This window comes from Chelonoidis abingdonii, chromosome 1 (genome assembly GCF_003597395.2).
Source record: "Chelonoidis abingdonii isolate Lonesome George chromosome 1, CheloAbing_2.0, whole genome shotgun sequence".
Taxonomy (NCBI): Eukaryota; Metazoa; Chordata; order Testudines; family Testudinidae; genus Chelonoidis; species Chelonoidis abingdonii.
Window position 1 is genome coordinate 66,486,900 of NC_133769.1, and position 25,495 is coordinate 66,512,394.

At 42.8% G+C, this 25,495-nt stretch overlaps 1 protein-coding gene across 1 annotated transcript in view; it reads left to right on the top strand.

Moving 5' to 3' along the window:
• LEMD3 (LEM domain containing 3) overlaps window positions 1-25,495 on the top strand; it is a 74,950-nt gene that overhangs the window by 21,165 nt on the left and 28,290 nt on the right. Inside the window, exon 2 of the mRNA XM_032775252.2 lies at window positions 24,778-24,815. Coding sequence (XP_032631143.1) covers window positions 24,778-24,815 — 38 coding nt within the window. The remainder of the gene's footprint in view (window positions 1-24,777; window positions 24,816-25,495) is intronic.

Genomic DNA, 25,495 nt, shown 5'->3' on the forward strand with positions numbered 1-25,495 from the left:
TTGTCCTCTCCTTAGTCGTATCTTCCTCCATGTTCCCATGGACTCCTCTCATTGTCTTTTCGTATGCTGCTCAGTTGTGTTCAATGTACATCTGTTCTCAACAAGATAAGCTGAGATTCTGATTCCTTGCCTGGAGGGGGAATTGAAGATGCTACCATCATTGAAAGCAAATCTTTTAAAAGGATCTGTTCCTTATGCAAAGCATTATAGAAAAGGAGACAGGATATGAAAGAATAATGACTGTCATTGACTTTCGTAGTATTCTTATTTCTGTTCTACTTTGTGTGTAATGTCAGCATATTTTTCTTAAGTATATGTATGTAATGCGCGTTGTGTGTGTGTATATATATATGTATATATGTGTGTGTGTGTGTATGTGTGTGTAATAATCTACTATATATCTATATATATATATGGTGTGTAATATGCGCTCAGCATAGAGGGATAGCGTAACAATACTGTATTTCATGAGGAGATACTGAGAATTTCCAGGGACTTAAATTTAGTGCAGAATCGTGAAATTCTGTTGGTCTTTTGTTTCTCTGTAGAAGAGTTGTGCCCTCCAAACAACTTGCGTGCAATTTCCACTGATCAGTGGGAACTATGTGGGAGTACTTGATGGCAAATTTTGGCTGATAGCTGGGCAAGCACTGAGTGTGTGGAGCCTGATAGTTATGAAAGACAGGAATAATTTCAGTTCATGCTTCTGTACAGGATTAGCAAAGTCTTGGTTAATATTTGAGACTGTTGTAAAAACCTGGTAGGCTCTTTTAAAAAAAAAAAAAAAAATTCTTACCCCTTGTAACCACAGATGACTGCTGCTGTACATGCCATTGTTATCAGGAATAACTGTAAAACTGACTGACAGTTGCACTTTCATGATCTTGTTGGACATGAGAGAAGGCACTGTGTCTAGGCAGAAGTTTGGAATCAAATTTAGTTCTTTCTTCCCTCAGTCAACAAGTGCTGGCAACAGTAATTTAGCATGCTTGTTTCTTGAGGGAAAGAACTCCTGTGTTGTGATTAGCTGATGCCTGAGCTGTATTTGCAAAGCAGAAGTGTTGACAGGCTGTGGAAGGAGATGTGAAGACTTCCTCAGAGGGAGGATCTCTGTCAGATGGGACCACTTGTCATTTTAGGATGAGAGAATTGAAGGAATGATGGAGAATCTAAACATACCAGAAAGAAAAGGACAAGAGGAACAAAAGATGCACAGAAACAAGAGATCATGTGGGGACATATTAATTTTAGTATAAAGGTTGCCATGTACTTGTTCTGGCTATCAATTTATTGGGGATAGTTAATGAAAAACAAATCTCTGAAAAGAAAATGGGATTTTCTTCCCTATTTTTTCCAAACTCCATCTCTTTCAGATGAGGTGTCTGTTAGTGGTGGATATTTTTTTTCTTTTTTTATGGTGGCGGGGAGGGGAAGATGGGAGAATTGTCAGCCTTCCTCCTCAAAAGCTCAAAACCTCTGTGGCTCTGAGATCAAAGTGCTATTTATTCTGGTATATATCTCGCTTTGAAGCTTAAGTTGTAGGAGTTGTGTGGAAGTTGGTGCTGCTGGAATAATGCTGAATTGGCTTTAGCAATCTATGGGATCTTTTGCTTAGGAGATGGGACAACTTTTACAATAGAAATTGCTGACTTAAATGAAAACATGATTACTTAATTTTCCTAATTTGGCAAAAATGTGCATGGCTTTTTGTTAACATTAAAATGTTTCGTGGCCAGCAGCAGTTCCAGCTCCTAGGCAGGGGGGCTCTGCGCACTTTCCCAGCCCCGAGCACTGGTTGTGCACTCCCATTGGTCGGTTCTCTGCCAATGGGAGCTGGGTAGGGGGTCGGTGCCTGTGGGTGACAGCTGCATAGGAGCTGGACCAGCTGCTGTCTGCCTTTGGGGTGCAGCGTGTTCCGTAGTGCCAGGACAGGCAGGAAGCCTGCCTCTGTACCCCTGCTGTGCTGCTGACTGGGAGCCGCCCGAGGTAATCCCATGCCCCAGCCATGAGCCGCCCCCCCCCCAACCCAGAGCCCCGTCCTGCACCCCAAACCCTCATCCACAGCTCTCTTGGGTCATGGGCATCAACAGTTTTCTTCAACTGGGTTGCCAGAAAAAAGTTTGGAAACCACTGGTCTAGATCCACGTAGTTATGGTTCAGAGAAGCTACTGTTGAAAAGGCAACTTTTTTCCTTGGTTCTCTTAAAATCCATAAACATATATTCACATTGTTGTGGAAAATTATCAGGGTTTGGGACAGGAATAGTGGTACGGATTTGGAGTCATTTGATCAAGAGGTTGCTAATGCACAGGGCCATGGGGAAAAAAGGACTTGTCAGTAAATTTAGGTCAGTCACCTGAACACAGAGCTCTTCAGGATGATTTCTGCATATCCCCTGGGACCTTTTTTAATAGCAGTATCTGTTGGAGCACTCTTATGCCCCTGGCTCCCTCCCTCTTTTGGTTCTTGACATTTGGATGATGAAATTATAAAAGGGAGCATGTAAAGGCTGTCTTAACTGAGTGATGAAACAGGGAACATTCTCCCATGGGTACAAAGAAGGTTTCATGAGCTGACTGTACTAGATTGAGATCCCATAGAGGGGTGGACACTGTAACTGGGGAATAGACATTCATTATCTCCTTCAGGGATCTCTTTACTATACTATAGATAAATAGTCTTTTGTTTGATTTAAACTGTGGTGAACTGAGACAACAGTATGAAGTGTCTCAAGGATTTCTGATCCTGATGACTTATTACTGTTGCTTTTATCAATTCGTTCCAAAACCATGTCAACTGTCACTTCAATCTGGGACAATTCCTTAGATTTGTTACCTAAAAAGAATGGCTCAATTGTAGGACTCTCCTTCACATCCTCTGCAGTGAAGACAGATGTAGAAAAATTAAATGAAATCTTTGCAATTGCCTTGTTTTCCTTGAGTGCTCAATCGTCCAGTGGCCTCACTGATTGTTTGGCAGGCTTCCAGTTTCTGATATACTTAAAACATTTTTTTGCTGTTAGTTTTTGTGTCTTGCTAGTTTCTCTTCAAATTCTTTTTTGGTCTACCTAATTATACTTTTACACTTGCCAGAATTTATGCTCCTTTTTGTAATATGGTTTGGTCCTCAATATCAGACTTCGCTTTGGCTTGCACGTCTGAGACCGGAGCATAACTAGTATACTTTTGCACTTCTGTGCGCAGAACCAGAAGTAGTAAGTCCTTAGTGGTATGTTCTTGAGGATTGGCTTTTTCAGCAGACACCTGTGAGGCCAACTGTTTATGCTTAGTTGGATCCAATCTCTGTACAGTTATCTTAACTAGCACCTTAGATTTGGCTCCAGTCAAGGAGGCAGTAGTCTGTGCTAGAACTTTGCTGGCCTTTTAACCCCCTTAAAAGTCAAACTTGGGTTGGTCTCCCAGCACTTATGGATCCCTGTGCTTTAGCACAGGAAGGTTTAGCCACTAATGCTTCCTGTAATAGCATAGTTGGAGGCAGTTCTGACTCTTCTTTCTGGTCCTAAGCTGCACTTAGAGCACTGAGAGGACAAATGCCATCTCCCAAGCAGACCAAACAATGCATGTGTGCACCAGAAGCAGGGGAAAAGTTAGGGCAAGAGGCATGCCTCCTTGATCTCTGTTTGCTTTTTTTTTTTTTTTTTTTTTTTTTTTTTTTTTTTTTTTTCTAGCATATCGGAATCAAGGCCTTGTGCCTGTATTTAGTTGAAAAACAAGAAAATAAAAGAAAAATAAAGAATTTGCTTAATTTAAGAGGGTGGCACTGGGGATCTTTTCCAACTAATCTGGGTCCAAAGTCCCCGCATAGTTTCTGGTCAGTTTTGTATCGTGGTTGAAAGGAACAGTAGTCAGCATGCCACACAGTTTATAGCTTTGTCCTCCAAACTGTTGGAGGGAAGAGGAGTGGGCCATTTGAACATTCTGATGTGTCCTGCTACTAGAGGGCTTCCTCAAGCTGCAGTGTTGGCACATCTCAAGAGTGGGAATGTGCAAAGGCCTCTTGAAAAAACTTTTTTTTTGGAAGACACTAGGGGTTCAAATTATTGTACTGATGATATCACCTGAGGTTTGCGTTCTGGATGCTTTGATTTAAATCAGTGCACCCCATTGCTACTTAAATTGCTGATATAAATCATTTAAATCTGCAAACAGGAAACCTTGATTTTAAATAGACTTTGTGTGTTGCGTTTGTACTCTATAGTTACTTTCCTAAAAGTTGAGTCTCATTGGTTGGAAAGCATTAAAACATGTTGATTTGCAACTAAATACAGCTTTTGTGCTAAATCTGATGCTTCTTTTTGCTAACCAGGATGCTCTATATGCCATTTATTTAAGCAATTATATAGCTTATCTTACATTTACTCAGATTATTTTTTGTTAGAAAATGGTGAATGATTTGAGTGGAAACTCAGCTTAAAAGCACAAAAACATCACTTAATTTTGTATTAAATAAAACTACTTTAAATGTGCTGGATACATGTGCTATAAAGTTTGTAAATACCTTTTTACATTTAAAACTGATTTATTAATAAAGGAGGTATGATTTATAGTTAGCAAATTTAATGGAATATTTCCAGTCACTATGTGCTTCAAGATTTTAGAACTAGTATATTTCATCTGCTCGTACCTAGTTTTTTATTCATAGATTGGAAAAGGAAGACAAGCTTTCCTGCTTTTTCAACTGCCAGTCGGTTTCTCAACTTTGAATCAAGTATTTATTGAACTGAGCTAGTTGAATAAACTGAAAATATTCCCTCTGCAGCTGAGAAGAGGCTACTGCTGTCCACAAGTGCTTTATCATTTCAACAAATTCTGGTTCCAGATACTTAGCCAGCAGCTTCTTCCAGTTCAGTGATCTAACTTTCTTTAAAACTTGGCTAGAAATATATTGCTTAATATTTTTCTATTTGATTTACATTATTTTAGTAGAATATAATTTCTTCTTTGACTATCCTCTGTATATTTTTGCTCTTGGGATATTTCCTGATTGGTGCTGTTGAACGGTGTTGCATTCGACTAGCAAGGTCTAAGCAATTGCTTGTGCGCCTCCCCATTCTGTCTAAGCACATTCTGAGTGCATGGTTATAAAAGACAGCAGTTACTGCCTCAGTTCCTTCCAGCTGCTGACATGGATGGATGTGAAGCCTTGTATGGATTCAAGATCCTTTAGTTAGATAGTTAATAGTGCCTTGTTTTTTATTTTTTTTTTTTTAAATAAGTTAGTGTTTAATGTTAGTGCCTGTTTGTTATGGTGGCCCCAAAGATCAGGAAACATGGGCTTAAGAGATGTGTGTCCTGTCTGGCATGTTTTTCCTAAATCAGATGCCTATGCTCACTGCCTAAAGGGCTTTAACACTGTGAGCTGGAGAGGCAGAAAAGACTCCAACCCCTCCTCTGCAAGAAATCTTATCAATTAAGACCGCCGTATCCGAGGTTTCTAAGGCTGTGAATGATGAAAGCAAGAGGTATAGATCAGCTCTGAGCCATTCTGGTTCCAAGAAATCTTTGCTAGTGAGATCACTTGCCTCAGCACCGAGCTCTGGTTCCAAAGAACAATCAGTAACAAAATCCTCTGGGTCGGCTCTGAAGAAGAAACTGGTGTCAAAGAAAACAGACTTGGAAGATAAATGACCTATGCCTGGAACTTCTATGGGACTGTCTTTATGCTCTCTTCCTCACAAGAAGATGTCAGATGACCCCTTAATAATGTTGCCTCCACCTCCCAGAATGCCTTCTGGCTCTCCTGGAAGAGTGATATCTCCTATGTCAACGTTGTGCTTATTGACAGTAGTAGTATCCCTGATTTGTCTTGTTTGATCTAGTCTCGGATCTTTATTCAGAGAAACAGCTGGATCCAATGATGAGTCTGGGACTGCAAGCTCAGAGTTATAGGCATAGGTATCCCCCTGACTCTAACATAATACAGCAGTGGCCAAATTAGCAGACTGGTAAGTGCCTCCCTGGATTCCTTGCCCTTATTGGTCAGCTCCAGGCCTTCCATACCAACTTCCCTCCAGAATCATCCCTCTTGTCCAGCACTGAACTGGAGATATTATGGTGGGTTTTGACATTTGGATTCAAGCTGTATGGATTGGAGACAACACTCAGTCTCTACAGAACACTTGCATCTGGGGTTCTCCTATCCAGTAATGGGAAACAAGTATCTCACTTTAATTAAAGATATCTTGCATGATAAGGAAGAGGAAATTGAAATTCCTTTAGAGACAGATATTTTGTATCATGACCAGGAGCCTTCAGGTGAATTTTCTCCAGATGGAAATGTTGGAGTAGACTCAGCTGCTTCACTGCTTGGGGATGCTATTCAGTTCCAAGAATTCATCAGCAGAATGACTTCTATGCTGAAATTACCCTCGGTTCTGTTGGAGGAAATGTCACACCCTGTTGACATACTTTGAAATATGTCTGTAAAGAAGGTTTCTCTGCCTCTTTTGGAGGGTCTACCCCGCCCTACCTTCTTGTCAGCCAGTTGTAAAAAAGTCAGATAACTTTGATCAAATTCCATATGAAGGATTTTTTTCTGTCTACATGGGTAAAAATAATTTGTTATAAAATGGTAAAGGCTCTCCTGTGTTTATAACAGGGCCTTCTAATGTGATGGTGATAACTAATAATGCTGCTTTTTAATAATGTGATGATACCCATTGTGTAGACGTAAATTGTTGTTTTTGTGCTAATCTCTCCTTTTTCTCCCCTTTTCACATTTTTCTATCATCCTTAATGTGATTCTATGCCAAATACAAACTTTGTGCCTTTTTTTGATTTTATTATAGTATGTTTGTGTGCAGTGGGGTATACAAACCCCGTAGTGGGCCTGAAGTGGTTAAAGGGCAATCACTGGGCCCAGGTAGTTGTGCTGGGTCTGCAGAGCATGCTCTGGCTGAAAGGGATAAGTTAAAACGAACTCAGAATCCCAGGAAAGGCAGGGAATGCAAACAGGTTGGAGGGAAGACAGGCCCTTCTCCTGAAGAGCCACACAGAAGATTGAACTTGGGATGGGATTACAGCCTTGTTGAGGCCCACAAACAGTGCCTTCTACAACACGCCACGTCTCCTGTTTTCTAGCAACCAGCAGGTCCTGAAGGGCTCTGTTAGTTTGGACTGTTGGGGACTACGTTCCTGTCTGAAGAAGAATAGAGGTAAGAAGTGACCCAGTGTGACAGACTTAGATCCTCTGAGTAGAGGATTTATCTGGTGTTACTTCCAACAGGGTCTTAGGTGGGGACCTGGTGGAGTGGAGGGACAGGGTCACCCTACCATTTCAACTTGAGATTTAGGCTGAAGATGCCTCCAGCCTAGGAGCAGGGATAGGCATCTCTACACTCCCCTTTTTGGGGTGAGATTGGAAACCAGGTTTGCTAACCACTACGCCATTCTGCCTCCTGAACAAACTGTTACGCTTGGTGGAGAATGTGGGTATCTTAGAATCCAAAGCCTGATGATAGACCCCTCTGCCTCCAAAAAGGGAAGGGTGGGGGTGTGATGGGTTAGATCACAGAACCCCGCTTGGGAGCTGCCACCCAGTGTGCCAAGACTACTACTACCCCTGCCTTCCCTGCCAGTTTGGGGTTCCAGCGCCCTGTCTTGCTGAGCCAGACACACCTGTCTGCTCCAACAAAGACCCAGGGTCTGAATTACTTGCCCCAGAGCTGCAGGGTTTACCTGAAAGCAGCTAACAGTATTGTTCCTGTCTCTAACACTCAGTTGCCCAATTCCCAATGAGATCTAAACCCAAATAAATCCATTTTACCCTATATGAACTCATAAATAGTTCGCCATCTGTAACACTGATAGAGAGAGATGCACAGTTGTTTGCTCCCCCAGGTATTCATACATACCAAGTTAATAAGTAAAAAGTGATTTTATTAAATACAGAAAGTAGGATTTAAGGGCTTCCAAGTAGTAACAGACAGAACAAAGTAAGTCACCAAGTAAAATAAAATAAAATGTGCAGATCTTTGTCTAGTCAAACTGAACACAGATATGAGCCTCACCAGTTCCAGAATGCTCCCTTTTGTAGACTAATCTCCTTTTAGCAACTTCAACATTCCTTTCTGACCAGATGCTCTACTAAGGTTATTTAGAAATCAAACCAGTACACAGCCAACATTCATAACTTTGAATACAAAAATGATACATGCATACAAATAAGATTAATACGTGCAGTAGATCATAATCTTTATGGAGATATGTTACATGACATATATGTAGCATAAAACATATATTCTAAGCATATTTCCATAAAGCCTTATGGGAGGTACTGTCACAGAGGGAAAAGACAGGTATAGAAAAGGGGACTAGAGATGGAGTTCCTTGAGAACCAGTTACAGCAAACCAGCAGCAGAGTCAATTCCTCAAGCAGCCCAACAGCAGCAGCACAGCAGCTTGAGCAACAGCAGTAGCTTAGTCAGCAGATGATGATGCTCTACAGCCACCTGGAGGCAACAAGCCTGAAATGAAAATGGTTTCTGTGAATGACGCAGAGGTGTTCCTCATCGTGCCAAGGCCCGATGGCCCATGGAAAGCTGGGCCCCATCCTGTGGGTCACCTACTTGACAGCCCTGGCCCAGGTGGCGTACTGGGACCTCGATGTGGCAGCTGCACAGAACTTGCTAAGGCAGCCATTATAGACATCCTGAACATCTTACCTGAAACCTACTGTCAGTGATTCCACCGCAAAAAATTGCTGCTTGGAGTTTCGCCCCGGCCCATTGCCCAAAAGCATTGCTGGCATTGACTCTAGCCCAAAGGATGTACGGTTCAATTGGCAGAGAAGATAGTCATGGAGCAGTTCACTTGAATCCTTTGCACAGAGGGGCATAAATGGGTGGTGAGACACCAACTGGAGCTCTTGGCAAAGGCCACTGTCTTGGTAGAGAACTACCTTATGTCCCTCGGGCCTGAAGCAGAAATGCTAAAAGGCAATCTGGTGTGCCCTTGGTGTCCGCATATTACTGAGGCCCCTATCCTGCTGAGTGTATTCAGGGAGGCTTGGACATCCAACCTCACCGGAGAGGGCTACAAAGGCCAAGAGAGGAGCCTGGAAGCCCACCCTCAGCTAACCAGGAGAGATTTGGTTCCAGTGGAGAGTTCTTATCAGAAGGGGGCCATTCCAGAATTAATGACAGAACTTCCTTCTTTCAGAAGGGGCTGTTTTGTATGTGGGCAGCCAGGCCATTTCAGATGGGACTGCCTGTTCGTGGACTGTGATTCTGCTGTCCATGATTGCCCATATAACTGGGCTTGGAAAAGGGGTCAAGAGAAAATTAGTCCCTGAACATCTGAATGGAGTAGAAGTACAAAGACCTGATTGACTAAAGTCTGGCTTCAGCCAGAGAGAGGGAGTGGGTGGTGGTGCTGAGAGGAAAACCAGAGGCGTGATCTATTTGCAGTGTATCCATGGGGACACATGAACCTGTCCAATGATAGAAGTGTGATAGACTGTGCAAGACCAGTTTACTCACTTTTTTTGTGTGTAGTGTGTGTGTGTGTGTGTAAAAAAAAAAAAAAACAGTGAATGGCAATATAACCTATTCTAAGACACTTAGTGCATAGAAAAGTAACAATGCAAAGAAATATTTATTTTGCACTGCCAGGTCAGAGTCTGCCGTAAAATTGTGAGTGGCAGATGCCCCTCCGTCGCCAGAGAGGGTTGGTTCCGAATGTAGTGACCGAAAGGGAGAAGAAAAAGACGCATTTAATTAGTGCGATGCGGTAGCTAATTGAGGAGACTGGGGGGAACTGGGGTCAAGAGAAAGTTTAAACAGAACCCCTCTAATAGGGAGTTCAAAACTTCTAACGCGTCTTGTTTATCTCGCGGCTTAGGGCGGACTCCTACTACCGTGTTCAGAAAAAAATCTTAAAACAGCAGTAACGAGATTAGGACGAGCATCTTATTGTACTATATTGCTCTTTGTGTATACTATCCGTTTTAATTCCTATTCTTCCTATATGTAGACAAGTCTTGTTCCTCTGTTATGTGAACTTCCTTGTTTATATATACCTGTAATGCTATATGTTAATTTTAAACTGTCTTGCCAACTCTTTCTCTGCTTAGATTTACAAGTTAAGGCCTAGTATAATCAGGAGGACAAGAAATCTAACATGAACACTATCCTTGAAACACAAAATGTCAGAAGGAAACAGTACTCGATCCTGACTACTGTATACAAACAAAATAGGGATATTTGGTAGCAGCAGTTTCCTTCTAAAAAAATAAAACGCCTAAATTCTAAAGATGTTTTTTGTTTTTTTCAACATCTGGCAGTTACAAGACTTCACTAATGGTTTGTCTGTGATGCCACTATTTCAAATATTGTGTCCTTCAGCCTCCCTGTTACTCTGAACATGTTCTCCAAGATAAGACATAAAAATTAGGGCTGCGATTAATCACGCTATTAAACAACAATGGAATACTATTTATTTAAATTTTTTTGCATGTTTTCTACATTTTCAAATATATTGATTTAATTACAACACAATACAAAGTACACAGTGCTCACTATTTTTGATTACAAATATTTGCACTGTAAAAATCAAGAAATAGTATTTTTCAGTTCATCTAATACAATACCATAGTGTAATCTCTTTATCATGAAAGTTAATCTTACAAATATAGAATTATGTACCAAAAATAACTGCATTCAAAAACAAAACAATGTTAAACTTTAGAGCAGTGGTTCCCAAACGTTTCGGCATCATGCCCCCGTTTTAATTTTTGGGAAACCCTCACGTCCCTCACCTCTCCCTTACTATCATCCAACCTCAACCCCCCCACTATTTTATTGCCTGATCGCCCCCTCCCGGGGCGCCCCCCCCGTCTCCTGACTGCCCTGACCCCTATCCACATCCTTGCCCCGGGACTCCCATGCCTATCCAACCGCCCCTGCTTCCTGTCTTCTGACAACCCCTCCAGAACCTCCACCCCATCCAACTGCCACCTGTCCCCTGACTACCCCCCTTCTGCCCCTTATCCAACCCCCTCTTCCCCCCACTCCCTTACTAGGCTGCTCAGAGCAGCAGGACTGGTTTCTTGGAAAGCCCGGGGGGTGGGCGGGTGCAAGCTGCGCGGTGGCGTGGCTGCAGGGGAGGATGGACAAGAGGGGAGGGGCCAGGGGCTAGCCTCCCTGGCCGGGAGCTCAAGGGCCGGGCAACCTCATGCCCCCCAGTTTGGGAACCAATGCTTTAGACCCTACATGTCCATTCAGTCCTACCTCTTGTTCAGCCAATCACTCAGACAAACAAGTTTGTTTACATTTGCAGGAGATGATGCTGCTGGCTTCCTGTTTTACAGTGTCACAAGAAAATGAGAACAAGCATTGACATGGACTGTTATAGCCCATGTCACAAGATTCTTATGTCCCTTCATGCTTCGACCACCATTCCAGAGGACATGCACCCATGCTGATCACAGGTTCTACTCCAGAGATGGGCAGTGTTTGTACCGCAGCCCTCCAGGTTAAGCCCCCTGGCAGGCTGGGCTGGTTTCTTTACCTGCCACATCCACAGGTTCGGCAGATCGCAGCTCCCACTGGCCACAGTTCGCCGCTGCAGGCCAATGGGAGCTGCGGGAAGATGCGGCTAGCACATCCCTCGTACTGCGCCGCTTCCCGCAGCCCCCATTGGCCTGGAGCAGTGAGCCACGGCCAGTGAGAGCTGCGATTGGCCGAACCTGCGGACGCGGCAAGTAAACAAACTGTCATCAGCATGGAATGGTGGCCGAAGCATGAAGGGGCATACAAACATTTAGCATATCTGGCATGTAAATACTTTGTAATACCGGCTACAAAAGTGCCATACGAACACCTGTTCTCACTTCCAGGTGACATTGCAAATAAGAAGCAGGTATCATTATCTCTTGTAAATGTAAACTAACTTGTTTGCCTTAGTGATTGGCTGAATAAGAAGTAGGACTGAGTGGATTAGTAGGTTTTAAAGTTTTACGTTGTTTTGTTTTTGAGGGCCTGCAATACCACAGATTTCCACTGTTTTCACTAGTCACTGGCAAAATGACTCTATGCTCTCCCCAACCCTGAATTTCCCCCAGAATGTGTTCTGAAATGGCCAGCCCTGCCCTGGTACAATTAGAGCAGGGGTAGGCAACCTTTGGCACGTGTGCCGATGGCAGCACGCGAGCTGATTTTCAGTGGCACTCACACTGCCTGGGTCCTGGCCTGGGTCTGGGGGGACTCTGCATTTTAATTTAATTTTAAATGAAGCTTCTTCAACATCATTTTTAAAACCTTATTTACTTTACATACAATTATAGACTTATAGAAAGAGACCTTCTAAAAACATTAATGTATTACTGGCATGCAAAACCTGAGTGAATAAATGAAGACTTGGCACAGCACATCTGAAAGGTTGCCGACCCCTGAATTAGAGGAATGTTTTAAAATTCATTGCTCCTTTAAAGAGTCAGTATCCAACAGTTTTGTTGTTTTACTGGAGTTACCAAACAGTTCAGTTCAAACACAGTACTGGATTGGTTTAGATTTAAAATAAATTAGGTGTTAAGTGAGTACTAGTACAAGGATTAAAGCCAGAAATGGTTACAAGAGAAAAAAGATAAAATGCTGTCTGTTATCTAAAACTTAACAAACTAGACTTCGGTCAAGGTAAAATCCTCATTAGATGTTTCCATCAAGATGGCTGATGGAACTGCTGGGTCAGGACTTACACCTAAAAGTCAAAGAGCTGGTACCTTTTGTAGTCTTAAGTGAAAGATAAAAATATTTAGGATTGTGTATCACTACTTTTACATTGAATCTTTTAAATGGATTCTTCTGAAGACTATCTTCAGATAATAAATCTGTTTCCAGTTGTGAGGTAGGCTACATGGACTTTGTTTTGAAGGGAGTGTCCTGCTGCTGCTCTGTTGCCGGAACAGGAGGGCTATGTCACCATCACTTTGAAAAGTGTGGGGAGGGCAGGAGTGGTGGTTCTGGGGAAGAGGTGCGCAGGGGGCAGAGCCATGGTTCCAGCGCTGGTGGCCACCCCACTTTTAGGGAACTCTGCTCCTGCTTCCACTGGAATTGTCTGCTAAAATGTAAATTTAGTTCCTGTCCCTTTATGCAACTAAATGAACATTAGACATGTGATTGTCAGTCCCTCCCCGTCTGTGATAGTGTTAGGTTTGCCTGCATCCCTTGTTAGCTTGATATTTATGCAATATGTAAATACATTCTCATTGTCTTTCAAAGTACTTTGGAAGTTATGCTGAGGTGGGGAAACTCCTGCTTGGCTGGCAAAGATATTTTAAGAATTTTAATTTCAGTTTACATCAAGCTCTTTGCATCAGTTGCTTATACCTACATTATATGATTATATTAATAACCAGTAAGTAATGAGCTTTTCATTGATGCCTTGCATGACACTTGTCAGATACATTTCATAGCATTAAAGGATTGGGGTAAAGTAGAACTGGTTAAGCCATCTGAAATTCGTTAACTGTTATCAGGGCGCCACTGGCCTTTTGCACTTGAGCTGTTCTTAATGTCACAATATGCAACGGTGATAATCTAACAGTAGTAATTTAGGGTGTCATCTCTGAACAGCCAGTATCTTTGTGAGAGAGACTCATACTTTTATCATGGACAAATAAATTTGCTTACATTATGGTAGTTTAGTAGGAGGCAGTAATTGTTTAGCAGATCATTTTAGCAGGTCAAGATTTCATACATGGAAATGGAGGCTCTGCTCTCACATGTTCACTTTTCAGAAATAAATGGGAAACGCAGAGGAAAATTTGTCTAATTCAGTGTATTCTGGGCCCAAAGACAGAATTTTCAGATTCTTAGGATAAGTTTAATTTATAGTTCCACAGCTCTGCAAAACTGTTCTGAAAATTTGCCTGCCATTTACCATAACAGATTTTTTTTAGATCTTTAAGTGCTTACTGTAGGTGAGGAATTTAGCAGTGCTGTAATATTGTCTGCCTAGCCAATAATGGTAAGCTTAGTTTGGTCTGCAGGATGTGGTATAGCAATCTGGTGCAAATTGCCATAAGAGAGCCAGTTCTCTCTGTTGCCTTCCAATTCAAGGATAGGTTACCTTATCTAAACCCAGTGATTCTAGTGTCAGGCTGGTGATAAGGGTGTTTCTGGTAAGAAAACATCTTAGGGTATGGCTATACTTACAGCTGTGCAGCGCTGGGATGTTACAGCTGTCTTCGTACAGCTGTGTAGGGAAAGCGCTGCAGTGTGGCCACACTGACAGCTACTAGCACTGCAGTGTGGCCGCATTTGCAGCGCTGTTGAGAGTGGTGCATTGTGGGCAGCTATCCCACAGAGCACCTCGTCCCATTTTGGTGCCGTGGGTTGTGGGAAGGGGACGGAAGGGTGCGGATCATTCCGCTTCCTGTCCCAATGCCCCGTGATGCATCGCTTCACATCCCAGCAGTCACTGTTTTTCTGTCCACGTTTGGTGCTATTGTGAGTCTCCCAACGGTTTCTGTGTGGTGCGATTTCTGTGAAATGGAGCCCGAGCTGCTGAGGATTTTGCTGATGAGTGTCGCCAGCACATCACATTTGGCAGTGGAGCTATTGCTTCAGCTCCAAAGTGACAGTGAGGAGTTCGACAATGATATTGAGTCGCCTGACGCATATGACGCTAAATTGCTTGTGGCATTAACGGAAATGCTCAGCACTGTGGAACACCACTTTTGGGCTCGGGAAACAAGCACTGAGTGGTGGGAGCACATCATCATGAAAGTCTGGGATGAGAGAAGCCACTTTCATGGGACTGTGTGAGGCGCTCGCCTCCACCCTGCGGCGCAAGGACACGAGATTGAGAACTGCCCTGCCAGTGGAGAAGCAGGTGGCTATTGCAATCTGGAGTTGGCACTCCCGTAACAGCTTATCCGAGCTCGGTTACGCAAAGCCAGTTGATGAGAGTCGACGTTGGAACTCGTGTTATGCAGTTTGCCAGGGGCCGATTAATCGCATCCTTTATGAGAACGGTGACTGCTGGGGAACGTGTCAGCACATTGTGGATGGCTTTTGCACAAATGGGTTTCGCCTAACTGTGGGAGGGGCAATGATGACGATATTCCTATTCTGGACCAATCGCTAGTATGCCGAGTACATTAATCGGAAGGGTATTTCATCTTGGTTTCCAGGCTGCTTGCGTCAGCATGGCATTCTCCTGACACTGTTACACAGGCTGCCTGGAAAGGGTGCATGATGTCACGCACTTTTGGAACAGTGGCCTGGTCAGGAGCAAGGGCCAGGCTGGACTACTTTTCCAGACCGGAGCTCCCGTATGGGCGTTTGAATATGCCCCTTGTGATTCCTTTGAGCCCGCTTACCCGTTAATGCCTTGGCTTATGAAACCGTCTACAGGGAAGCTTGACAGGAGCAAGGACCGGTTCGACTACAGGCTTGAGCTGGCTGCCGGAATGGACTGTGGAGTGTGCTTTTTGGCTGGTTTAAAAGGGCACTGAGTTCTTGTACGGGGAAAGGTAGGGACTTGGGGGGAAGCGCACTCCCTCGCCGTTTATATTCCGCGTTGCTTGTATCGCTCCATTGAAGTATTTGGTGAAGAGCTAGGGTGAACACATCAGTTAGGAGATGGACCACTCCGATTGGTTCCACGCCTGGAGGGCCTGAATTTGGCAACGCATGAGTAGAGTACCTAGATAGGCGCCCAGCCACAGGGCTACGAAGTCCTTAGGATGCTTGGGGGAATTTGGGCTGGAAAAGCCAACCGTCAATGTATTTCGGTGCTTGATTGGGGTAGTGAAGTGCCAGTGGTTTACAGTGATTTTGCAGTGCCTGTTTTTCCTGGGCTACGGTATCTTTTTCACTTTTCTGCCTCATTAAAACTTTTCTTCAAGCCAGAATTTCATTTATTGAAAAGAAAGTAACTTTCCTTGCAGACCACACAACAATTTGGTGGAACTAAGGGCAGGGGCTGGCGTGTGGTGAACTTGTACAGTCAGAGGTTTGAATATGTCCTGTCTGAGTGCTGTGCCATGCTGCGTGCACTCTTCAGGATGAAGTTGCTTGCATGTGGTGATGGGGGTTGAGATTGCAGAGGGGGTAAGACGGTCGTAGTTCTCAGGGCTGGTAGGTGCAACGTACAGGTGTTGCGGGGACAGCTAGGTGGTGTCTGGTAAGAACACTGATGCTGGGGAAGGGTAGTTTTGAGCTGACATTGGGGGCACAATGGAAATGAGCGTTTGGGATGGGGGGCAGGGCGGCGCGGCGCGTTAGTGCTCTGCATGCTGGCTATTGGTGACTGGATCCAGTCTGTTTGCGTCTCTCAGCGGTTTGCTTGCTTTGTGCTTTTCTTCTTAGCTGCTGCGTTTCTCTGGCAGATCCTGCTTTCCCTTTCCCTCCAGTCCTGCAGTTGTGTTTCTTCCAGTCCTGCAGTTTTTTACTCTCTCTAGGAAAGTGTCATAAGTAGATAGGTAAGGTAAGGTAAGGTTAATTTTCTTTTGTCTGTAAAGGGTAAACAAAGGGACCCAAACATCTGACCAGAGGACCAATCAGAGAACTGGATTGTTTAAAAGTCAGGGGCGGGAATTTGTATACTGGGGGTCTTTGTTGTTTCCTCGGCTGTGGGTAAACAAGCTTTTCTTCTAACTCCATCTTATTTCAAAGTTTCTCCTAAACATCTGTGAGTACAAAAGGAAAACAAAGTAAATAGGCTGTTATATTGCTTTGTGTTGTATTTACATGTATGTTGATTTGCTGGACTGGTTTAAACGGGGCTATCTTTTTAAATCAGACTGTTTATTCATATTTTCTTATAAGCAAGAGCCTGTATTGAGTTTCTTAATGCAAGATTATTGTTCTGTATTTTCTTTCTTTTTATATAAAGTTCTTTTTTAAAACCTGGCTGAGGTTTCTGGGGTTTCTCTAGTGAGGCTACAGGAAGGGGGGTTGGAAAATCTGTTTATATTAGCTTTACTAGATTTGAATGCATCGCCTCAGGGGGAGGGTGATTTCCCTCTTGTTTTGCCTTCAAGGAGTTAAGTACTGCATCGCCCAGGCTCACCCAGGAAGGGGGGAAGCTGGGCAATGAGATAGGGAGACCTAGGGGTCTGGGTCTTGGGGTCTTCCCAAAGGAAGTTGGGGAGTCCACAGAGGGGGTCCCCAAGGAGTATTGGGGAATCCAGGCTGATAGATTAGCCTAATTCTTATCTGGTGGCAGCGAGAAAATATCCAAGCTGGTAATGAGCTTGGGGAAGGTTCAAATAAACACCCAGATGTTGAACTCTAAGTTGAACACCCAGATGTTGAACTCCAGATCTGGACTTAGAGTTCAACATCTGGGTGTTTATTTGAACCTCCCCCAAGCTCATTACCAGCTTGGATATTTTCTCGCTGCCACCAGATAAGAATTAGGCTCTTATCAGCCTGGATTCCCCAAATACTCCTTGGGGGACCCCCTCTGTGGACTCCCCAACTTCCTTTGGGAATACCCCCAAGACCCAGACCCCTAGGTCTCCCTATCTCATTCCCCAGCTTCCCCCCCTTCCTGGGTGAGCCTGGGCGATGCAGTACTTAACTCCTTGAAGGCAAAACAAAGAGGGAAATCACCCTCCCCCTGAGGTGATACATTCAAATCTAGTAAAGCTAATATAAACAGATTTTCCAACCCCCTTCCTGTAGCCTCACTAGAGAAACCCCAGAAACCTCAGCCAGGTTTTAAAAAAGAACTTTATATAAAAAGAAAGAAAATACAGAACAATAATCTTGCATTAAGAAACTCAATACAGGCTCTTGCTTATAAGAAAATATGAATAAACAGTCTGATTAAAAAGTTAGCCCGTTTAAACCAGTCCAGCAAATCAACATACATGTAAATACAACACAAAGCATATAACAGCCTATTTACTTTGTTTCCTTTTGTACTCACAGATGTTTAGGAGAAACTTTGAAATAAGATGGAGTTAGAAGAAAAGCTTGTTTACCCACAGCCGAGGAAACAACAAAGACCCCCAGTATACAAATTCCCGCCCCTGACTTTTAAACAATCCAGTTCTCTGATTGGTCCTCTGGTCAGATGTTTGGTTCCCCTTTGGTCACCCTTTATAGGCAAAAGAAAATTAACCCTTACCTTACCTATCTACTTATGACAGAAAGTGATCCATAATTGCTTTCAGCATGTCTTCTTTGCTTTTTTGTGCTTCTCCTGAGGTTTTGTAGCCTCTGAGCAGTTGATGATATGGACAGTAGAGTAGTCAAGGATACTTTTCGAAAGGCAAAAATGGCAACAGTTAACAGAGGAAGCATTGTTTATAATCTCACCCAAACAGTTATTCCCACGCAGTGAAGGAGTTTACAGTCTTTTATTTAGCATACTTTTTCCATACCAAATAGAGCGCATGTAACCACAGGAGCCACAAAATGGTGAGTAAGGGGGACTATGCATTGGGGAAAGCAAAGTGCTGCAGGGAGCACCTACAGTAAACAGTCTCCCAACATTTTCCACAGGAGTTAATCCTGGAAGCTATCTCGCTGCTGGGGGGTCACCTGGGAACGGGGAATGATTGCTTCAGGGCTGTGCTGGGGTTCTGTGTGTTGGGGAAAGCAAAGTGCTGGATGGAGCAAAGCACCTACAGTGAACAGTCTCCCAACATTTCCACAGGAGTTAATCCTGGAAGATATCTCGCTGCTGCGGGTCACCTGGGAAGAGCGGGAGGGTCTTCTACAGCGATGTGGATTCCCGCCCTGGCCCCTAAGCAGCTTGCCTGTATGCAGCAACAGTCTCCTCACCCCTCGCGGCACAGTGGCACAGACGTGTTAGCCTAACTGGGACAAGGACCACAGTGGCTCTCCCTATAAACTTGTGCAAGCGCATTGCCCACGCTCTGGCTGAAACTTTTGAAGAGATTACTGAGGCCGATTACTGCGACGTGATAGACCACATCATTGGGCTATTCCACATCTAGGCATGTATGCATGCAGTCTCAACCCCCTCCTCTCTCCGAAACATTTCCATCCTGAAAATAAAAGCCGCTTACCGGGAACCTGCTCCTCTGCTTGTCTTTCACCAAGTACCAGCTGCTGCAACTGGCTAGCTTCCTCCTGGCTTGAGAAGAGCTCCTGGCTGTATGCCTCCTGGGACTCCGGGGGTGTCTCCCCCCACCCTAGTACTCTCAGTCTCGGTCCCCCGCTCTGAAGTGTCCATCATCGTCGTCGGATTGGCAGTGGGTCCCCCAAGTATCACGTCCAGCTCCTTGTAAAAATGGCAGGTCGTGGGGGCAGCACCAGGAGCGCGGTTTCCCTCCGCGGGACTTCTTTGCAATAGGCACTCTGCAGCTCCTTCACTTTAACCCTGCACTGCAGCGCGTCCCGGTCATGGCCCTTTCCAGCATGGCCCTTGATTTCTGCCTATAGGTATCGTAATTCCCTATGGCTGGAGCACAGCTGTGACTGCACAGCTTCCTCACACCCAAACATTGATGAGGTCCAGCAACTCGCCATTGCTCCATGCTGGGGCGGGACATGTCACCCGCAAAGATTCACTGATTGATGTACTCGTAACCACCTGCTGAACAAACGAGGCAAGGGGATTGGTTTTTAAAATTCGCAGGGCATTTAAAGGGCGGTCATGTGTTGAGGCCAGGGCAGTTAGATGCAAAGCTGATGAGCAGAGTGGCTGAACAGGCATCTGAGGTGATACCTCCGAATACCTCGGAAGCCAGTTTACAGCTCATTTTGCGGTTAGTCCACACTGCGACAGTCTGCAAGCAGCCAGCCGCACCAGCGCTGCAATCCTTATACCCGAGGCAGAGCAGGAGTACAACCAGCGCTGCAGCCAGGGAGATGCAGCGCTGTATGTGCCTTGCAAGTGTGGATGGTGAGTAAGTTGCAGCGCTGTAAACCCACCACCAGCGCTGCATCTCTCCAGTGTAGCCAAGCCCTTACTTTATTTGAGCATCAACAGTGTTCTTACTACTGTGCAGAGAGGAAGAAAATGTACTCTGTGGAGCACTCATTCAATATATTCTTTCAGATAATTTTGTTGTGTGCATGTGTCTGAAGATCTTGGGTGAAAAAGCCAAATCAGAGATGAGTTTTTCATTTCGTCTGAATGTGGAAGGACCTGTAATGTGTGTTCCATAATTGAGGTTTATCACCTAAAAAGTTATGACTTTTGTTTCATGTTCATAAACATCTGCAATTTGCCTACAGTTTCATCTTTTTATTAGGCACTTATATTTTTATGATTATCTTAGGCTTTAAATATATATCCCATAAGTTTAAAAACACACACAAAAATTGCTTATATTCATCAAATCTCCCTCTAGGTCTTAGCCCACATTCCTCTTCGGTAGATTGATTTTTTTTTTTTTTTTTTTTTTTAAAATGGGCTTTTTAGTATGCTTATTTGGTTAACGTTTCTGAGTTGATACTGACTTGGGGTATTAGTTCCAAAATTGAGACTCCCTCAGAGAATTCCTTGTCATCAGCTACTTCCTTTATATTCAGGGGGCTCCAGGCCAGGTTCCTCTGCTGATCTCTCCACAGGGAGTAAGTCAGTCTCTCTTAGGTCCTAAACCTTTTAGGGACTTCTAGTGAAATGCAATTCATGTTTTCAGCTTATTCCTCCATTAATGTATTCAAATTCTCTGATGTAAGGATTCTTGACATTCTTGTTGTGCTGTATTCATCTGATAACAGCTGTCTAGACTAGTCTCTCTTTTACAGGCCTGTTCTTCCCCTTTCCTCCCCACCCTCATTTAAATCTCATCTTCCTCCTTTACATTAATTGCCATTGGGTAAAATTTTCAAAGCTGCTTAAGTTGCTTTTTTGAAAACTTTACCAGTAGTCTGCTGGCTGGCCCTGCCTCCCAGTTCCTTCTTAGATTCCCAGCCAAGGCTTACTAGATACTTACTAGTTAGAGAAATGAACTAAAGAGTGCACGTGTGTGGTGATTCCAGTAGAGTTTCAGGGCAGTGATTATGCCATCCTAAATAGAATTTCCTATGAGAATGTTGTCCCTGGATCTGCTCAGAGACTTTTTTCATTTATTTGGCTGAATATTTGATGTGTCTGTAGGCCCCATCTCCTGGCTGCTAAGAAGGAGAGAGGTTTTCCTCCTTCCCTCCTCTTCCCAGAACCTGCTGGCTAATACTTTGTGTATTGGGGTAAACTCTGCTACTTCATCCTTTTCCCCAGCCTGTGTCTCGGAGTTCCTCACACACACCTAAACTCTTGTATCTCTGTCTGGTTCTGGTGATTGCTTTCCCCAGTAGCAGAATAAAATTGACATTATTCTGATCAGTTTCAGTAGTACCCATAGGGTTGCAAACAGTGAAACTCTTGATACCTTACTCTGCTGCAGTTGGGTATAGCTGTCATAATCAGAGGCATTAGGTCTGTCAGCTGACTTAGGAAGGTGATGCAGCAATTTCCATTGCAGTCACACCCTGTAAAGTTATCTCCATAACTGTAAGTTTAGAAACATGATTAAGATAGAAGCTTGTAATTCTGCACAAACTGATAATTAAGCATCAACAATAAGCGTAGTGTGGGGAAAGACTGATGGACAGTCTCTGCCCCCAATGGATAGGTCTAGGCCCCATCTACACGACGCGTGAAATTCGATTTTAGATACGCAATTTCAGCTACGGGAATAGCGTAGCTGAAATCGAATATCTAAAATCGAGTTACTCACCCGTCTTCACCGCGCCGAATCGATGTGCGCGGCTCGCAAAGTCGAATCCGGAACTCCGTTTTTGTTTGGTGGAGTTCCGGAATCACGAGACGCGATATATCGAACCCAGAGCTTTCGATTTTAACGCGCCGAAATGGCGCGTCGTATAGACGTGGCCCTAGAGAAGAGGGGTCAAATTCCTTAAGAGGAGAGGGCAGATACTATGTTTATGGTCCGGGGCTCAGGATTTAAATTAAGGACTTTTTTCAATCCACAGCAGATCCCTACTGATCTTTCTGGAAGGTTTGTACAGAGATTAAGGGGAAGGATACAAGATACAGAAGTATTAAATATTTCTGTTCTGTATCTGGAGAGAAACAGTATGATAAGGAAATAATTTCTATTCCATTAGTAACTAGAAGGATGCTAAGCAGTAATTATAAGGTTAAATTTATTAAAGTAACCAGGACCAGATAACTTGCACTCCAGACTCTTTAATAATAATAATAAAAAAAGCAAAGCCAAGGAGCTCTTTGAACCATTAATGTTGATTTTTAACAGTTATTGGAACACTGGGACAAAGCTAATGTTGCTCAATTGTTTTAAAAACAGTAAACTGAATGACATGGCTGACTATAGGTCGATTATCCTGATGCAGATCCTGTGCAAAATCATGAAAAGGCTGATTTGGGTTGTAATCAGTAAAGAATTAAAGGGATGGTAGTGTAACGAACGCCAGTCAACAAGGCTATATGGAAAATTGGTCTTGTCAGCCAAACTTCAGATCACTTTTTATGAGAGTACAAGTTCGGTTGATAAATTGACTGTGTTGACATAATGCTTAAACTTCTGTAAGGTGTTTGACTTGTCATGCATGGCATTCTGATAAAAATTTAGCCCCCTATAACAGGGCTCCCACTGGCCGTGGTTCACTGTCCCAGGCCAATGGGAGCTGCGGGAAGCGGTGGCTAGCACATCCCGCGCCACTTCCTGCAGCCCCCATTGGTCTGGGATGGCGAACCGCAGGCAGTGGGAGCCACGATCAGCCGAACCTGTGGACTTGCAGGTAAACAAACCGGCCCGACCTGCCAGGGTGCTTACCTTGGTAAGCCGCGTGCCAAAAGCTGCTGCGCCCTGTTCTATAATATCCGTGTAGTCCATATTACATTAATTAAAACCTGGTTACTGGTTAACAACTAGATTGTGAAAAGTAATTGTAAAGAAGAATCATTATCCACTAAGGTGTTGCTAATGGCATATTGCAGTCTGTACTTGACCTGATGGTATTCAGTATCCTCGTGGATGATCTGAAAGAAAATATAAAAATCATTGCTGGTAAACTTGCAGAGGACACATTAGAGGAGTGGTAAACATGATGGGGAAAGAATTGCTTGTTAAATTGGGCATTTTAATATAGCCAAATGCAAGGTCATACATCTAGGAATTAAGATGGGTCACATTTACATGATTGTCTGTAATCTGGAATACAGTGACATAGAGATTTGGAGGTAAAGAAATTACCTTAATTTAAATTCCTCCATTTTGATCATTGCATGCGTTGGAACAATTGACAGTTTTTGTGCAAGAGGGGCTTAAAAAACATGGAAATATTGCAGACTGTGGTATGGAGAATCTTGCATTTTTTTTCACAGGCTCCTGCCAGTGCTGAAATTTCTATTTTACAAACAGCCAAAGTAGGTGGATTTTACTAAGGGGAAATACTTAAGTCAAGACTTCATGTCCCATCTAGCAAATTGGGCCTAAATTATGGGAAATGCATAAAATTATGTAGCACTTGTCCTTTTCCCCCCTCATTGACCCAAACCCTAGTTCAATCACTAAATTATTCTTTGGTTGTTTACTTTAATATTAAGTTCAGTTTTATACTTTGATGCATTCTCTCTTTTTTCGTTCACTCATCCTTCGTCTCGGGCAGGAGCAGTCACTTTAAGTTTCAGTCATAAAGGGTTTGAATTTCTTGTTCCTTGATCCAGAAACCCTTGACTGGAGCTAGATGCCCTACTATACTCTAAATATTTGCCACAACATCAAACAGTGACAGAGAACATTAACACTCTGTTTTTACCAAAATGATCAGTAGTGAAATAGCTAACTTTCACATTTGAAATTACCATTGGACTTCAAGTATGAATGAGGGCAGTTCACAAATTCCAGAAAAGGTTCAAGGTGTCTACAGATGTGGGTGGAAAGGGTTGCATCAATTAATGTTTGGCTAATGTTTCTGAAGTTCTTTGCAAACGAAGGGTCTAGAGATTTCACTTTCTTCTAAATGAATATTTAGATTTTGAAGCAAAGTGATGTTGCATTTTAAAAAAGCACAAATGTTGCAGCCTGAATAATCCTGTTTTATACTTTGGACTCTTTAAAGATTTCAAGTGATGGGGAATCCTCCACATCCTTTAATGTTCCATGTTAAAAAATTGCACTTTATTTCCAGTTATAATTTGTCTAAAATCAGTTTCTTCTGGCTCCAAAGGCATTCACTGTAGCCAGGGAAAACAGATTAACTGTAGTTTAAATGAACTGTGGAAATTATTGTGTCAAAAATAAGTTACTTGCTATTGTAAGCAGACCTGTATTTCCCTATTCATTTGAGAATCACTCAGAGTAGTCTCTCTTAAAGAAAGAAGTGCTTTTGAGGGGTATGATGTTGTCATACAGGAGTTTTCATTGAATAAGAATGTGTTGAAATACGTTTGCATTGATTACACTGTATGCTGTGAAAATGTCTAGCTCCTAAAAATTCCTTTATTTAAGTGTAATAGTTGAATCACTTTTGAAGTTTTTTTGGGGTTTGCTAATCTACTCTTTGTTTATATTCATATTGAGGTGGTTGTTGACAACTATTTAAATAGCTATATGGCTAATTATAGCTCCTAAATACTGGGATAACACAGAATTTGCATCTTAGTCCAATAAACTGCTGCTGTAGCTGTCTGATTCTCATTTAGCATAAATTTATAGATACATGATTTTTCCCTAAAAATATCTATGTAATTACCGTTATACACTATGAATTTTTATGTGCTAAGAGACTGATATATTTTATTACCATCTACAAGCCAAACAATGAGTGAACTAATGACATTCTTTTTTTACCCTTAATAGTTAAAAATCCCTTCAGTGAGCAGCTTGAAGAAATAAAAGTAAGTAAATATGATTACAATACATTGTGATTTATGTTGTTTGTTAGATATTTGTATGAAGTCAGTGCAAACACCAAGAACTGTTAAGGTGTATGAAATTTTGGAATGTATGTCATGCTTCTATCAGAGGTCACTGTGTCATACAGGACAATGAGAAAATTAAGTAAGCTACTGTTATGTTGAAAATGGCTACTGCAAGACCTAGGAACTTTAACCACGATTAGCTTAAAAATGCTAGTAATATTACACCTAAAACAAATACAATTGAAATAATCTAAAAATTAATTTACTCTTCCCTATGCTGTCTTAATTTTTAAAAATCTTGAGCAGTAAAACTTGATTTATAGATTTCAATCTTGTCTTACAGTCAGATTGCTTTAACATAGAAAAATCCTGCAGTGTTTGCGTTTGTAAAATCCTGGAAAGAATTGTATTAGTCTTCAGGTTTTTAAGCTTAATTCTACAAAACCCAAATCTGACTTGAATAGTGTTTTAAAGTTAGAAAAAAATAACCTATATGAAATATCAGGAGAATGAACGGCTCCTACTTCTGAGGAAACTCCATGATCTTGGTTCATGAGGAAGGGTTTAAGAAGCTGTATTTCACCGAAGAGAATTTGTCATAGAATCATAGAATATCAGGGTTGGAAGGGACCTCAGGAGGTCATCTAGTCCAACCC